The sequence below is a fragment of the Pecten maximus genome, chromosome 2 (genome assembly GCF_902652985.1).
Source record: "Pecten maximus chromosome 2, xPecMax1.1, whole genome shotgun sequence".
In the NCBI taxonomy this organism is placed as follows: domain Eukaryota; kingdom Metazoa; phylum Mollusca; class Bivalvia; order Pectinida; family Pectinidae; genus Pecten; species Pecten maximus.
The window spans coordinates 19,386,485-19,403,286 of record NC_047016.1 but is presented as its reverse complement, the minus strand read 5'-3'; the positions used below and the strand labels follow the sequence as shown (position 1 = coordinate 19,403,286).

The following is a 16,802-nucleotide window of genomic DNA, read 5'->3' as shown; positions in this document are numbered from 1 at the left end:
TCAACAACAACACAGCAAAAGGCAACATCCAACACGCAGGAAGTTCTCACGGAACTAGAGGACAGAAAGAAGAGGGAAAATAACATTCTAGTCTTTGGAGTAAAAGAACAAACTAACAATGATGGAAATGAGAGGAAAAAAGAAGATGAGAAAATTATACAGGACATGTTGTCCGCATGCAAGCTAACCAAGGAATTACTTGATGGCATTACGAAAGTGGTACGATTGGGAAAATTTAAGAAGCCAAAGGAGGAGTCAACAGAGTCAACAGAACCAGCAGGTATAAGGCCGATACTAGTCTCATTCGGAACAACAGATCACAAAAAATGTTTCTTCAGAAACATAAGTGAACTGCAAAAGCATGACAAGTATACATCAACTAAGATAAGCAACGACCTCACGAAAAATGAAAGGGAAAAAGAGGCATCACTTAGAGAGGAGGCAAAGCGAATGAGTCAGGAACAATCGCAGTCGGGGAAATATGTCTTCCGTGTAAGGGGCCCACCCTGGAACAGAAAAATCGTACGGCAAACAAAGAAAGAAAATTAGATCCAGACAGGACAAAAAACCACCGAAACTCTCAGGATCGTCTGAAATGTTTTTACACAAATGCCGACAGTTTACCAAACAAATTACATGAATTAGAATTTAGATTAACAGGCAAAGAAGCTGATATAATTGGAATTACAGAAATATACCCGAAAAATGCCAGATATCTACCTCAGAAGTCTGAATTTCTCATCAATGGTTACGATCTATTTATGAATGATAACAACAAAAATTGTCATAGGGGAGTTGATATATACGTAAAGGAAGGATTTAAAGGTGTAGAAGTAAATATAGGAAATGTATTCAAGGAAAGCGTATGGGTGAAAATCAATTTGTCAGATAAGAATTGCTTACTTATAGGATGCCTATATAAAAGCCCTAATTCAAGTGCAGAAAATGTGGAGGAGCTAAACAATATAATCGCAACAGTGTCATCTAACCCAGCATATAGTCATTTGTTACTAATAGGAGATATTAACATGCCAAAAATTAACTGGAATACTTGGTCATCCAACAATGATAGGGAAGGAGAAAACTTTATTGAATGCCTAAGAGACAACTACTTGTACCAACATGTAAGAGAACACACAAGGGACAGAAAAGGAAACGAACCCAGCATCCTGGATCTTATTATAACAAATGAGGATGAAATGATAAAAGATATCTCTTATGAAAGTCCTATTGGAAGTAGCGATCATCTGGTACTTATATTCGATTTTTTCTGCAAAACACTACAATCAGTAAATGAAACACCACGCTTGAAGTACAGTAAGGGGGATTACAATGGTATGAGAGGAGAAATGCCAGATGACTGGACAGGAATCATGCATGGAAATATAGCAGAATTGTACAGTAAATTTACCGATTTTATAACAAAACTTTCAAATCAATATATCCCAAAACACAAATTTAACAGCCACCGGGGAAACAAAAAGGATCACATGCCACTAAAAGAGTCTATTCTGAAAAAGATTAACAAAAAACACAGAGCATGGCAGCGCTACATGGAAACCAAATCTGAAGAAAAATATAAGGAATATGCGAAAATCAGAAACCAGCTGAAATGGGAAGTCAGAAAATCCAAAAGAGAACTTGAGAAAAAAATTGCCGAGGATATCAAGGAACAACCTAAGAAATTTTGGAAATATGTCAACTCCAAAAGAAAGGTCAAAACTGGAATTTCGGACCTTAAGGGTCTGAACGGAGATGATACAAAAATTGCAGTGAGAGATAGGGACAAAGCCGAAGTTCTCGCCAAGTTCTTCAGCAGTGTTTTTACCCAAGAACCCCTAGGAGACCTACCAGAATTCAACAAAAGCAACATAGTTCACCCGTTTGAGGATATCATATGCACTCAGCAAAAGGTTGAAAAACTGCTGTCGGATCTAAATGAAAATAAATCTCAAGGACCAGACATGATGCACCCTAAAATACTGAAAGAACTACGAAAACATATCAGTAAACCTCTGTCAGAAATATTTAACAAATCACTACAGGACGGTAAATTACCAGAAGCTTGGAAAGAGGCAAACATTACTGCTATTTTCAAAAAGGGCTCAAAATTAGAGGCAGGGAACTACAGACCAGTCAGTTTAACCAGCATAGTAGGAAAAACATTGGAAAAATTAGTAAGGGATAGCATAGTCAATCATATGAACATAAATAATCTACTCAGCAATAAACAATTTGGCTTTGTCTCCGGGAGATCTACACAACTTCAACTACTAATGGTTTTGGAAGAATGGACAGAAATAATTGATAATGGCGGTCAGCTGGATGTTGTATACATGGACTTCATGAAAGCCTTCGACAAAATCCCACATCGTCGATTACTCGAGAAAATTAAAGGATACGGAATTAGTGATCAGGTCACTAACTGGATAAAAGACTTCCTCAGCAACAGATGTCAAAGAGTACTAGTAAATGGAGAATCCTCAAAAACGTACCCCGTAGTAAGCGGTATACCCCAAGGAAGCGTGCTTGGACCAATCTTGTTTGTAATATATATTAATGATTTACCTGAAATTCCCAAATCAAATTCCCCACTTTTTGCGGATGATACAAAACTATACCGAGAAATCAGAAATAATAACGATAAAGACATTCTGCAAAATGATCTAAGCAAACTTGAACAATGGTCTGCAAAATGGCTACTAAAATTCCACCCAAACAAATGCAAAGTGCTCTCAATTAACTCCAAAGAGAAAAGATTATATTACATGTCACGAACAACGGGTGAAAAATTAGAACTAGAAAGTATAACATCTGAAAAGGACATTGGAGTGACAGTAGATGAAAATTTAAATTTTAGAACCCATATCCAGTTGGGAGTGAATAAAGCAAATAGTATTCTAGGACTAATTAGAAGAACATTCACATATTTAGACGAAAAGATGTTCAAACTATTATTTAAGGCACTAGTAAGACCCCATCTTGAATACGCCTCAAGTGTATGGAGTCCCTATAAGACGTGGGACATCGATTTGATAGAGAACGTCCAGAGGAGGGCCACAAAACTCATACCTGGTTTTAAAAACTTGTCGTACCCGGAACGCTTGCAGAGACTGAAACTGCCAACCTTAGAACACCGAAGGAATAGAGGTGACCTAATCAACGTCTTTAAAATCGTGAAGAATATTTATGACGAGCGAGTCACAACAAATATGTTCCAAATGGACACCACCAGCAGGACAAGGGGACACTCGAACAAAATATTCAAAAAACGATGTAACCTAGACATAAGAAAAAACTTTTTCAGCTTCAGGGTAGAAGATGTTTGGAACAATTTGCCACAACATGTTATAGATGCCGAGGAGGTTAAACAGTTTGAAATTGCACTGGACAATCACTGGGATAATACCAACAAATAACTTGTGTATATATATGAAAAAGGACAAATTAACTCATTGCACACCAGATGTATATCACATTGTAAACATTGTAATATCAATTGATATGGACATAGAGGCTTACAGCCTGCGTCCATTATTTATCGTATTAAATCGTATTAAATTAATTTGTAAAAAAACGAGTCGTCTGCAGGCGCACATGCTTGAGCCTCGTTCTGAAAACAAAATCAATTACCAATTAAAGTGGTAAAAACGCAAATATTTCGACAAATTCACATTCGGGACGAATGTCTTACAAGGAAGGGGGCAATGTAACGCATATCAGACTCCCTTGACGACAAGATAAGTCGTCAATATGTGCCAAATACACTTTAAGGTCGAAATATCTGATCGACATGCCGGGATTTTCCCGTACGCATGCTAACACAATATGACGAGAACCACGTCTGGTTTATGAATTATATCCGACCACAAAAAGACAAGTTAATACTGCTGTGAACGATTAAAGAGGGTAATATAATTAACCCGTATATAAAGCATCAAGTATTAACATTCTACAGTTGGTATAAAATCATATCCAGTTGTAAATTGTCCGGTAAATGGCGGCACGCCAGCACCCGGAAGCACATGGTTCGTTCACTTTACGCTTCAAGTGTAAAATCGAAGTGAAATAAAACAATTACAGAGAAACTACGGTAACTAGCTATACTTGGAAGCCTTATCGAATTATTCATAAGGAATTTACCTTGTTACAAGAGTTTCCGATGGTTATTTTTAATTGTTTTCCACTGACGAAGGAAGGACAACAATGACAGCTGGAACTCTCCTGTACGTGAAACCGGAAATGGTCGGTCGCGTGCGTTGCCGCGATACAGTATAAATACAGGTTGTCTCCCTTCCACCGACATTCCAATCTCAGACGGTGCTTAGCCCGCATAAAAGGGATCACTTAACCAACCAGCAATGGTAGACACAACTTCAGAAATGGTGAGGAAATAGGAAACAAGCCCTATTTCCAGTCCTGGTTCATAAGTTTTACCATTGGTTGCCTATTTTAATTATAATAAAACCAATAAGTGGTTGATTATTTCCCCATAATAGTACCTCAGGTGAACCAGTATCGGTTACCAACAGAACCAGTATTGGTACAATAATTTCATTACTGGAACCTTTTGTGGTTACAGAGGTTTTAACCAGATAACCAATATTTGTTCCATTTTTATATAATGAAATTCATATACTTAGTGTAGAAGTTATTCTACATAAATAATTCCTTTGGAAAAAATAAGAGAACCGGTATCGGTTACTACAGAACCGGTATTGGTAACAGAACCAGTATCGGTTACGGAACCGGTACATGAATCCTGGTTATAAGTGGTTTTAAACCAAATGACCAACTCATATATCTATTTATAAATAACTTTTACCAAAGTAGTGGTAATTAATTTATTTCAGTAACTGTCAACAGTCAGAACCTGAATTTCAACCAGAGCAACCATGGTATGCTAATTTACCAGAATTGGAAATGTTCCGGGAGGGAATAGGTTCAGAAGCACTTAGGACCCATGAATAATAAGACAAAATATCCAGTTTTAAGTATTTTAATTCACTAGAAAAATGTGTGTTGAATTCATCATTGGAATTAATGTTTTTGAATTATGAAAATAACTTGGAATGAAACGTATCGAGTCTAGTTTTGCCTTTGGTCAAAATGCTTAGTCTGGGACGAACCTTCTAAAAACGTTTTGTGCTCCTGTCACTGGTTGAAGACAATCATACAGGGTTTCCAAACACGCACACGAAATGAAAACGTTACATCGCACAGGAGATATGTTCATTGGTTGACTGGTTATTGCAATCGTGTGGTGTAAAAACTGTGGCGGCGTCATCATAACGTTTCACTTTTATGATGTCTTGTGGCGCTTAATTTATAGGCCGCACCTTTACTCATAAAAAAAATGTTATCTAAAAAGTTTGGTAATTCTTTTTAAAATATGTTTAACAAATATTCGGCCATCTAAAAGATGAGCCATATTCCGCCAATACCTTGTTGTGTCATTTTCTCTGAGTAAACAGAGCTTGCTGTCCTGTTAGGAGGTGTGAGGGTTATTCTAGGAGTGCAGTGTAAAAATAATAATATTGATCATTTATTATGTGCTCCAGGACCCTGTGTGATGAGTCCTGATTTGACCTCTACCCCTGACCCGGATGTATATAATCCACGTTGGTGACACATTTTGACAGCTATCTCCAGAAAATGCTGAACATGCTGGGTTGAAACTTTTATGTTTTGCTTCTCAGATGTTGGTCTTGGCCAGGTGAGATGGAAAGTTGCATATGAGATATTGGGAATTTATTATGAATTTTAATGTTACAATGAAACATATAGCGAAGCTAATTGTGGTCTCGGTCCAAACCGCACAGCTAACGATAGGGTTATAAATATTACGGAATAACTAGTTATACGAATAGATATACGAAAAAATTAAGATTATGATATAAGATGGTCGCTTTTATATATACGTGCTGCATAACAATTGTTTTCATTGATGGAACATGTATGACCTGTTAATTTTTGCCATTTTTAAAAGTACCGTCATTTTGTCTCGCAAGTATTCGTGATGTTTTCGACGACTTGGTGATACATCTAGAATGGTAGACGGACTTCATAACTTATTTAACTATACATCGGTATTAAGTTTCATTCCTAATAATTATTGCATATATTTCACCGAAAATATGGTAATTAGCTGCCTCGTAAAATGTTAATCGTTGTATATCTTTTACAAGTACCGTTCCAATCGCCCATCGTGCGAGTACTTTGAAACTTGTGTTAGTGGAGCAATAGGAATTTCGATATTCTGTGTAAATTGCTACATGTAGGACTTTCATACTGTTTAATTACTAAATAGACTAATAATATCTTCATTTGATTTCTTAAATGTGTCTAGTTTTAGAGTTATGACGGTATGATAGCGACAGGGAGTACACGTTCACTTCACCTGACAATTGTTTTTAAACAAACCAAGGACTCCCATTTTTAATGGATTTTTAACGAGGTTAACCAAAATCACATGATTAAATAGATACATCCGATCTGTTTGAAGCATACAATCGCAGCCAGTTTTACGATGGCCGATATCGTGTTACTAGTAGTAAGTTTTTGTCAGCGAAAAATGTACGTACATATTGTGTGTCAAAAATATCTACTGGTAGTACTAGATAAATCTGTACACAAATAGTGTATGTACAAGTCCTGTGTCAAAAACCTGTTACCATAAACACATTTTGACACAAAATGGGTACGTACATATTTTTTGTGCAAATTTATCTGCTACTTCTAAATATTAATTGACATTCTTTCCTATCTTAATTGATCGCCTTGTGGTCGTATGTTGACTGCATCCGATACAAATACGAGAAAACAACTAACTTTTGTCGCATTTGAACGAGGTAAACCAGACATGTTTCGGTTTCGAGTAATATCATTCTTCCATTACGCTGGCTGGATTTAAAGCCAAATATTCTCAAGGAAATGTTTCCATTTCGAGATTTTTTCAGATTTAATTTATACCTTACAAATTATCGCGAATCAAAAACTGGAGGAAAATGTGTTTTCATTAAAGTATACGGAATATTCCCAAAAATAATAACTGGCTGACAGACCAAGTTTCCATGCGAAATAGTCCTATAAAGCAACGGGCGTGTTATCAGCCTATACTTAAAAAGTGGAACGCCGAAGGCGTGAGCCTGCATAAACAGACAGATTCTGCCAAAAAGAAACGTAAAAGGGACTGGAATCGGCAAAACCTTAGTATTACCTAAGGAAAGAAATGATTCGTTGGAACTAAGCGAGAGAAAAAAAGGAAATAGACTTGAATTCAGATTTTGCCGGACGTCTATATTGGATTGCTGGTTAACGTTTGAACATTGTCAACTTCACCGATGTTTGTATGTTTAAATTAAAACATGCATAGGCAAAGTTGTAAATAAGGGCCATGTGTGTAGTTGATGTGCAGTGCGCGTCGTCATAGCCTCGTTATCGGCCCCGTGACAAATCTCGCGATAAATATATATTAGGCGAGTTATTACACTGATGTCTAATGGACTCCTCCGGTCAAGCGTGCAGGCCAGTGGCGAGCATCTTTGACTGCCATTGATACTAGAGTTTAGGAAACTAGTTTATTTGGGCTCATTTGGCTTTAAATTCGAACATAACCTTAGGGTAATCAATCAAGATTAAAAGGGAATGTTAATATTTTGAAGTAGTAGATAATTTTGTACATACAATATGTACGTACAAATTTTGTGTCAAAAATCTGGTACTAGTAACAGGTTTTTGACAAAGGATTTGTACGTACACTTTTTGTGTACAAATTTACCTACTACTAGCAGTAGATATTTTTGACACACAAGATTTACGTACATTTTTCGTTGAAAAAAACGTACTACTAGTAACACTATTTCGCCCGCCCGATATCGGCCATCGTACAGTTTTCCACAATGATAAAATATATCAACAGTCCAATTACAAAAGATTCCGGGGAAAAAGCATTATGTCCCTTTAACACAAGCCGCTAATACCTAGATCCTTACTTACAACATTACCAACAGTGATAACTTACAACTGATCTATCCAATTTCCAGTTAATCCATGTCTAGTTCATAGATAGATATAACGTTAATCCTACTTCCCCTATAGCTACATTATACCTACGGTATAAACATATCCCTGATGAGTCGACACCCACGTACTTTTTTCCTTAAGTGTTGATGGATGCCGACCACTGCCGAAAAAATCATGTTGACGTTTTAAAGACAACATGATCTATATCCGTTATCGACGCCCAAGGTATGAATTGAGGATGGATTGCATTACTGGTGTCGATAGATGAAACAATGGACGCTTGATAAGCCTTTATAAAATATCATTGGTAAAGTAGCCCGGATGTTATAGTTTATCCACTATTTATTACATATGATATCACTAGTAAAGTTGCCCGTATGTTATAGTTTATCCACTATTTATTACATATTACATCACTGGTAAAGTAGCCCGTATGTTATAGTTTATCCACTATTTATTACATATGATATCAGTGGTAAAATAACCCGTATGTTATAAATATAGTTTGGCCATCATTGATTACATATAAAATCACTGGTATATCTACTGTTGTTGTATAGCTGTATAACATTTCGGATGCTTTGTCTGGGGCATAGTTACGAAGAGAGAAAGGATCAATCATCATTAATTTATTTCGGTTCCACGTGGACTTTACGACCACGTGTTCCCGGATATATCCGTTAATCATCAGTATAGCCAAGGTCAACATGCACCTGTCGCGAGTTGACCAATGGGCAACCGGTCAATTAGTATATAAACGTGGAATTCTAGTTTCTGCATCCTCACTTCATATTCACCTAGTGTAGTGACAGCATCAGACAATCTATAGTACAGGATGAAGGTCGCCATGCTTGCTCTCCTCCTCGTCATCGACATTGTATTTGCAGCAGGTTCGTATCCTAGCACGATTTGTTCACTTATCGTTTCACCAAAATATTACCCGCTCCGATCAACTGGTAGTTTATATCAAACATATTGAGATACAGTGTTATTATGCCTTGATAATCTTCTATAAATACGTATTGCAGCTAAAACGATCTAAAATTACTGTTTTGATCTATGTGAAAAGCATATTATCAATTATGCGGTTTTGATGTTTCTTTTATAACCAAGTAAGACTTTTAGAAACACCATAATTTTTCGAAGTGTTTTTATCTGTTTATGATGAATAAATGATTGTGGTACATGTATATTAATTACGCTAATTTTCGCTTATCAGTAGCCCCTCAACAGACATGCAGGGATGAACTTAACGCCATCGAGGCTCGATTGGCATCTCAAAGTAATGGTGCTCCTCGTGTTGGTACCCTCAAACCCCAGTGCCTTGACGACGGTAGCTACGCCCCGCGACAGTGCCTCGGATCAATGTAAGTACACCTTGACAGCGGTAACAGACCCCCTGTCATTGTCTGGGATCTATTTGGTTTGGTTTGTATTGTTTAACGTCATATCAACAGCTATGATCGATAGAGGACTGTCTCCTTTGTGTATGAGATGCCCTTTGGAGTGTATGTTTATATGTTTATGTTTGTGCTTGTGTACTATTAATAGCGCGAAACTGTTGTCGACTTTATAGTGCTACCGCATTGAATTATTAGCGAACCAGTCGTCCCACTCCTAAAATACTGACAGGTTAAGCAGGAATAGAACCTATAATGTTATAGACTCCATTATTTGTCCCGACCAGAGGACAGAAACCAAAGCCGTCCTCGCAGAAGCGAACGCTCGTCTAAAGGCAAAACGCGAGGCAATGTCAAGGGAGGCACCAGAAATAACAAAGCAGCTAGATAGAACAGACAAGATCTCAGAAGTATTCGCCTCTTGATAGTATGCAATGGGTGCAGCACTTACGCTCTACCTGCATGACCGCATTGTTTTGTTAAATTACTCGTATTTATATCCTAATAATCAAATATCTGTAGAATGGTTCTAGGTACAACGTCAGAAAAAAAGAAGCAATATAAGCGCTCGTATTTAAAAAAAAAAAGATTATGTTGGTCTAGAAAGTTTCGTTCAGTTAGAATCCCTTCGTTATTAGCTTTTTTTTCATTTATTTTTTTATTCATTTATTTAGTTTTCAATTTCTCGAGAAAAAATATGAAATTCACTTACATTGTTTATTGTCACATGAAATCATTGCGTTCTAACGTTTAAATGATTGAGTGGAGTCAAAAAAACAATGCATGTCTCCCGATAACATCGGTGATGCATAAAATTTTATTTTCATGTACAATGTCGACACAATGATACAATGCATATGACAATGTTAAATGATGACCATCAGTTAAATTGACTGTTATACAGTTGTCGCTGTGTGAGCCCAGAGGGTGCAAAGCTGACCGAGGAATTCACTATCGGCCTGGCATACAAAACTAACTGTGGTACGTATAGCCTTTAGTTTCACTTTCTTAGTGGTTAGTTTGAATAACAGCGGGTGTCTATTAAGGTATACAAATCGCCATTTTTCACAGATGCACATGGTTCAGATTACCTGCGTTTACCTGTAATTGAGCTGTAATTTCACTGTGTCTTCATCAAATTAACCACAAATGAATACCTATTGGGTAGTATGTAAACAATATTGGAGGATGTTCGCAAAAAGGTTGCTTATTACCATTCATTTAGAGCAATCATGCACGTTTATAATTAAGTTGTGGCTACTGAGAAGCCAAATAATTCATATATATATATGTGCAAATTCCGAAAACCAGATATCGATATCACTGTGAAATATGTGAGACATGTTTATGAACTTCATATAAAGCTATAGAATTTCGGAACATAACAAATGCACCGTTTATCCTAATTAGGCCAGTTAACACCCATACAAGACTATAACATGTCATTGGTCATCAAAAAACAAGAAAATTGACCATCCAGGAATATATTAAACCTCAGATACATAATTCAACATGACTTGATCATATTCATTTATGTTTACTTCTATTTCTGTTTGGCTTGATTTATACAGATATTCTAAGTCTTGCTACAATGAGTAGCGCATCAATGCAATGACAACCATGAAACACATTTTTACCGGGGTTTTTTTTTCAGAATGTGCCAGTGATCTTCATCAATATTCCCTTTTGCAAATTGTGGGCAAGATATTCAACTGTACTCCAATCGGCAGTTACCACCCCACCCAGTGTACCGGAAGTGTCTGTTACTGTGTGGACCGTCAGGGTCAACAAGTAGGACAGGAAACCGTCAATATTGGTTCCCAAAACCAGCTCAATTGTTAAGACATCCAATAAAGCATTATACCTGATATAAATTCGATCTTTTTTTGTTGTATTTGACATATAGTCTGGTTTGGTTTGGTATTTTTTTAACGTCCTATCAGCAGCTACGGTCCAATTAAAGGTTCTGAGGGAGGCAGAGTCAACGAAGACATTAGGAAGAAGAAAGTACTTAAAAAAAAGATAAGATTCCAAATTAAGTCGCCTCTTACGACCATGCAATACATACCTACAGAGCAATGACATGACCGAAATCATGCGTGGTTAGATTTTACGTTCCACATTAATTTGACATGACGCATCAATTTTAAAAAAAACTATAGTAATATGATAATACATTGATTTCAATACTTAAAATGTTCAACAAATCAGGTCATATATCACAATTTAAATTACCTATATTTAATGTGTACTGTCCTGTGATCTTTTATTTATAAAACTGTGATGATAGTTGTTGTTTGACAGTTGAATAAGTAGTGGTTTGACAGTTATGTCTGTGGTTGTTCGACAGTTATGTTAGTAATGATTTGACAATTCTGTTTGTGATGGTTTTACAGTTATGTCATTGATGGTTTGACATTTATGTTAGTGATGGTTTGACGGTTATGTTAGTTGTGGTTTGATAGTTGTGTTAGTGGTTGTTTGACAGTTATGCTAGTGATGGCTTCATAATATTGCAAGTGATGGTTTATCGGTTATCTTAGTTTTTGTTAAATATTTCTGTTAGTTGTTGTTTGACATTGATGTTAGTGGTTGTTTGACAGTTATATTAGTAGTGGTTTGACAGTTATGTTAGCGGTGCGTTGACAGTTGTGCTAGTGATTGTTTGACAGTTACATGTATGTTAATGGTGGCTTGACAGTTATGTTAGCGGTGGTTTGACAGTTATGTTAGCGGTGTGTTGACAGTTATGCTAATGATTGTTTGACAGTTACATGTATGTTAATGGTGGTTTGACGGTTATGTTAATGTTCGTTTCACGGTTATGATATGGTACTTTTACGGTTACGTTAGTGAACTGAAACGTCATCGTCATAACTGATCTCTGATCAGACCAAGTATTAAAATGTTTGCCTTAAATGTTCTTAATGGACGTATTGATGTTGAGTTGGTTCTGTATAAAAATAATGTTTTAAATCATATAGATCGGTTACTCCTTTTATAAATTTGAACCAAGGATGGTTTAGACTCCTCAAGGGACTCAGTGGCTGAGTTCCATCTCATCACTGGTGGGAAGTGTCATTTCATCTAAAAGGATGCTTATAGTCTTACACTTTCTGACATTTAGAAAATTGAGGCATCTAGAGGCAAATATATCAAAACAAACATTAAAAACCACTATGCCTTATTTCATAATCAAATCGTCATCGTTCGGAAAAATAAAAACAAGGTTAAGATTATAACAAAAATAGTGGATCTCAGAAGATTTATATTGATGGTGCTGTAACGAATACCCAATAGCTTTTGTTTCCCCCTTTTGTACTACGACATATCTGTACGATCGAGAATATTCCGTGTTGTCAATTATAAACATGCAAATACTTTCCATGAATTCAGTTAATTAAGCGTACAACAAGGATCTGTTAGTCTGATTACATTGTGTCATAGAATATTGATATATATATATTTTTTTTTTTAAATGCATATAACAATAATTCCTGTTCATTTTCCTTTGAGTTGATTAAAATACACAAGCTCTAACGCCTTCATTTTATTTTGACGCTTGGCAAATGTCAATGGGTCCGGTAACAAGCTCCGCCCACCTCAAGCGTGGCTTGGAAACTGATTGCGTTTCCGGTAACGAGTTCCACCCACCTCACGCCTGACTTACCCGGTGGAAACGCCAGGTGAATTTTAGTTCAGCAATGGTGTTTAGTTCCCAGACTAGTATATATCACTGAAGTCTAGTTATATAATAATAAAGCTAACTAGTTAATTTATACAAGTAGAGGTATATTAAATACTAATCATATCTTATTAGATGTTGAAAATGTCCCGTTACGACAGCTGGTATAGGGACCACAGAACCAAATCAAAAATAGAATGTGGCTTTTCCCCGTTTGGGCAGAAGATTTAATAGGAAGGTGAATACATCGGGGCCTACTGATTGGATATTTAGATGAGAGAAGTTTCCAAAGTTTTAATATGTGGGTTGGGCAATACATGTAGATGTACATTGTAAAATATATAGAAAAACAGTTATTTTTTGCTAGCCTGTTTTTGTCAGGGGGAGTTAAGTAAGTGTGTATTTTGTTGTTAATTTAGAGAATTTTTGGTGCTGAATTCAATACAAGATGGCGGCCCCCATATAAAAAAAAGTTCAAATTGGTAGAATTTTTTATAATTCAATTTAGAGGTTTCCGAGATGACATACTTCAAAATTATGGCTACTGGACCAGTGTTGAAAACTCCATTTAAGCAGTACAGTGATAAACGTTAACATTACCGTCTATGGGAAATCATTTGGTTCCGTGGTCCCTGTACGTAGATTCCACATGACAAATGTTCGGAGAGGTTAAAAGAGAAGAACTGTATGGTTACGCTATATCTTATCTATCCCATTGGGCGTTTTTCTGTGAAAAGTTGAAGCATAGATTGGTATATACCATCTGTATTGTCTCTCGTTTAAAAAGATCGTTACCGTGAAAATAAACTCAGATAGTACCATGTATGTTCAGTTTGTCATTGATTATTTATTAATTATTCTATAGACAAACTTTGAGATACGAATTTTTTTCGCTTATAAGGAAAACGAAACTCACTGAATTCCAAAAGTAATGTGTTTGATTTCAACAACTTGTAAATGCATTCCCTTTAATATAAACGCAATCTTAATAAAATTCAAGCTCAATTTTCGTACAACCTGTAAAAGCATAGCTTCGGAACTTTTTGAAATGCATAGAAACCAAACGCGTGAACTCACAAGCAAGTATCGGCGTGTGCCGATTAGAACACCAGAACTCACAGACACCTGTGGTGCAGTGACAGGTGTGACGAGCTTGTTGGTCGTAATTTCACACCTGGTAATTGTTTAGCGGTATGCTAACCCACTCAAACTTGAGAATTCATAATTCTCAGAACATTTTTATGCATCTTTTAAAGTCCTGTTTTAAGTGAAGATATGACTTGCGACACACTGATGGAAAGTAAAATCACAAGGATCTCGATCACTTCACGATAATGACACAATTAAAAAAAAAAAACACAATAATAATAATAACAAAAAATAAATAAATAAAATGATGAAAAAATCATACACGAAAATCATTGCGAGTTTATAATTTTGGTATTAATTATGATTTGTCACGATGTTTCCATCATAAAAAACGGAGCTAAAATGATGGTTTTAATGGCTGTGTGAAGTTAGCTCGACATACGACATACGACATTCAAATATTGAATGTTCAGCCGCTGAACATACGACATACGACATACGACATTCAGATTTTGATTTTGAATGTTCAGCGGCTCGACATACGACATACGACATTCATATTTTGAATGTTCAGCCGCTGAACATACGACATACGACATTCAAAACTTCATATCTTGTGTTTTTACCAGCCAACGAGGTAACTTTTGAATGTTCAGCGGCTCAACATACGACATACGACATTCAGATTTTGATTTTGAATGTTCAGCGGCTCGACATACGACATACGACATTCAGATTTTGAATGTTCAGCCGCTGAACATACGACATATGACATTCAGATTTTGAATGTTCAGCCGCTGAACATACGACATACGATATTCAGATTTTGATTTTGAATGTTCAGCGGCTCGACATACGACATACGACACTCAAATTTTGAATGTTCAGCCGCTGAACATACGAAATTCGACATTCAGATTTTGAATGTTCAGCCGCTGAACATACGACATACGACATTCAAAACTTCATATCTTGTGTTTTTACCAGCCAACGAGGTAAATTTTCAATGTTCAGCGGCTGAACATACGACATTCAGATTTTGAATGTTCAGCCGCTGAACATACGACATACGACATTCAGATTTTGATTTTGAATGTTCAGCGGCTCGACATACGACATACGACATTCAGATTTTGAATGTTCAGCCGCTGAACATTCAATATTTGAATGTCGTATGTCGTATGTTGAGCCGCTGAACATTCAAAATATACCTCGTTGGCTGGTAAAAACACAAGATATGAACGTTTTAAACGGTTTGCCGGATCTCGTTGGCTGGCTGAGCAATTACAGCAAAATTCCCGCAGCTAAAACCTGCTGAACATTCAAAATTTGAATGTCGTATGTCGTATGTTCAGCGGCTGAACATTCAAAATTTGAATGTCGAATGTCGTTTGTCGAGCCGCTGAACATTCAAAATCAAAATCTGAATGTCGTATGTCGTATGTTCAGCGGCTGAACATTCAAAATCTGAATGTCGTATGTCGTATGTTGAGCCGCTGAACATTCAAAAGTTACCTCGTTGGATGGTAAAAACACAAGATATGAAGTTTTGAATGTCGTATGTTATATGTTGAGCGGCTGAACATTCAAAATCTGAATGTCGTATGTCGTATGTTCAGCGGCTGAACATTCAAAATTTGAATGTCGTATGTCGTATGTCGAGCCGCTGAACAGTCAAAATCAAAATCTGATTATTATACCTCAGACTTGTATCACAGCTTCTGATTAGTGAAAACCATGTCACGTGATTAAAAACATTCGTTATGTCACCCTCTCGTGAGCCCTCCAAAATCGTTATGTCACCCTCTCGTGAGCCCCAACTCGGAACTCTCTTCCGTAACGTCTTCAAAAGTAGTCGAATCAGAGAAGTTCCGAGTATTCTGCTTGACAACAACAATGGCTGCCGGCGGACGCTATCGTCTGCCAACAGAGGAGGAATTGGCGAAATTATTGCAAGAAAAGGATTCTAAAAACACCAAAAGGGTCATCAATGTGGCCGTGGATTCCTTTAGACATTTCCTATCTGCAACAGGTAGGCCTAGACCAAAGGATTGTGAAAACTTCGACGTCCATACATTGAAAGTTCAACTGGGAGAATTTTATGCCGGGTCCAGAAAAACGATGGGGTACCTCTTAAAAACTTTTCTTAAAAACTGTTGATAGTAATAAATAAACTTATTGATACCAAAATTAATTCACTTATGTTTTTTTCGGTATAATAAAACAATTACTGCCCTTGTTCCGAGTTGACATGAATATTTGCCCACCCTTGAGGTGTCATGTCACCCTCGGGCTACGCCCTCGGGTGACATGACACCTCTCGGGTGGTCAAATATTCATGTCAACCCGGAACAAGGGCAATAATTGTATAATGTCGTATGTCGTATGTCCAGCGGCTGAACATTCAAAATCTGAATGTCGTATGTCGTATGTTCAGCCGCTGAACATTCAAAAGTTACCTCGTTGGCTGGTAAAAACACAAGATATGAAGTTTTGAATGTCGTATGTCGTATGTCGTATGTTGAGCTAACTTCACACAGCCGGTTTGAATAAGTACCTATGCTATTTACCTGTACATAAAGTATCAATTATACTATAATTGT

At 36.7% G+C, this 16,802-nt stretch overlaps 1 protein-coding gene across 1 annotated transcript; it reads left to right on the top strand.

Annotated features, from left to right (window-relative positions):
* The first annotated feature begins 8,778 nt into the window (after positions 1-8,778).
* On the top strand, positions 8,779-11,299 carry LOC117321111 (equistatin-like). Its single transcript, XM_033875584.1, has 4 exons — positions 8,779-8,915; positions 9,245-9,392; positions 10,330-10,406; positions 11,080-11,299. The coding sequence occupies exons 1-4, from the start codon at positions 8,861-8,863 to the stop codon at positions 11,265-11,267; spliced, it is 468 nt and encodes a 155-aa protein (XP_033731475.1). The 5' UTR covers positions 8,779-8,860; the 3' UTR covers positions 11,268-11,299.
* The last annotated feature ends 5,503 nt before the right edge of the window (positions 11,300-16,802 follow it).

Bases quoted from the DNA above. Each gene is read 5' to 3' on its own strand.
- LOC117321111 (XM_033875584.1), top strand. From the start codon at position 8,861: ATGAAGGTCGCCATGCTTGCTCTCCTCCTCGTCATCGACATTGTATTT. The intron at 8,916-9,244 runs GTTCGTATCCTA...TTCGCTTATCAG, and splicing joins CGACATTGTATTTGCAGCAG to TAGCCCCTCAACAGACATGC. The intron at 9,393-10,329 runs GTAAGTACACCT...ACTGTTATACAG, and splicing joins CGACAGTGCCTCGGATCAAT to TTGTCGCTGTGTGAGCCCAG.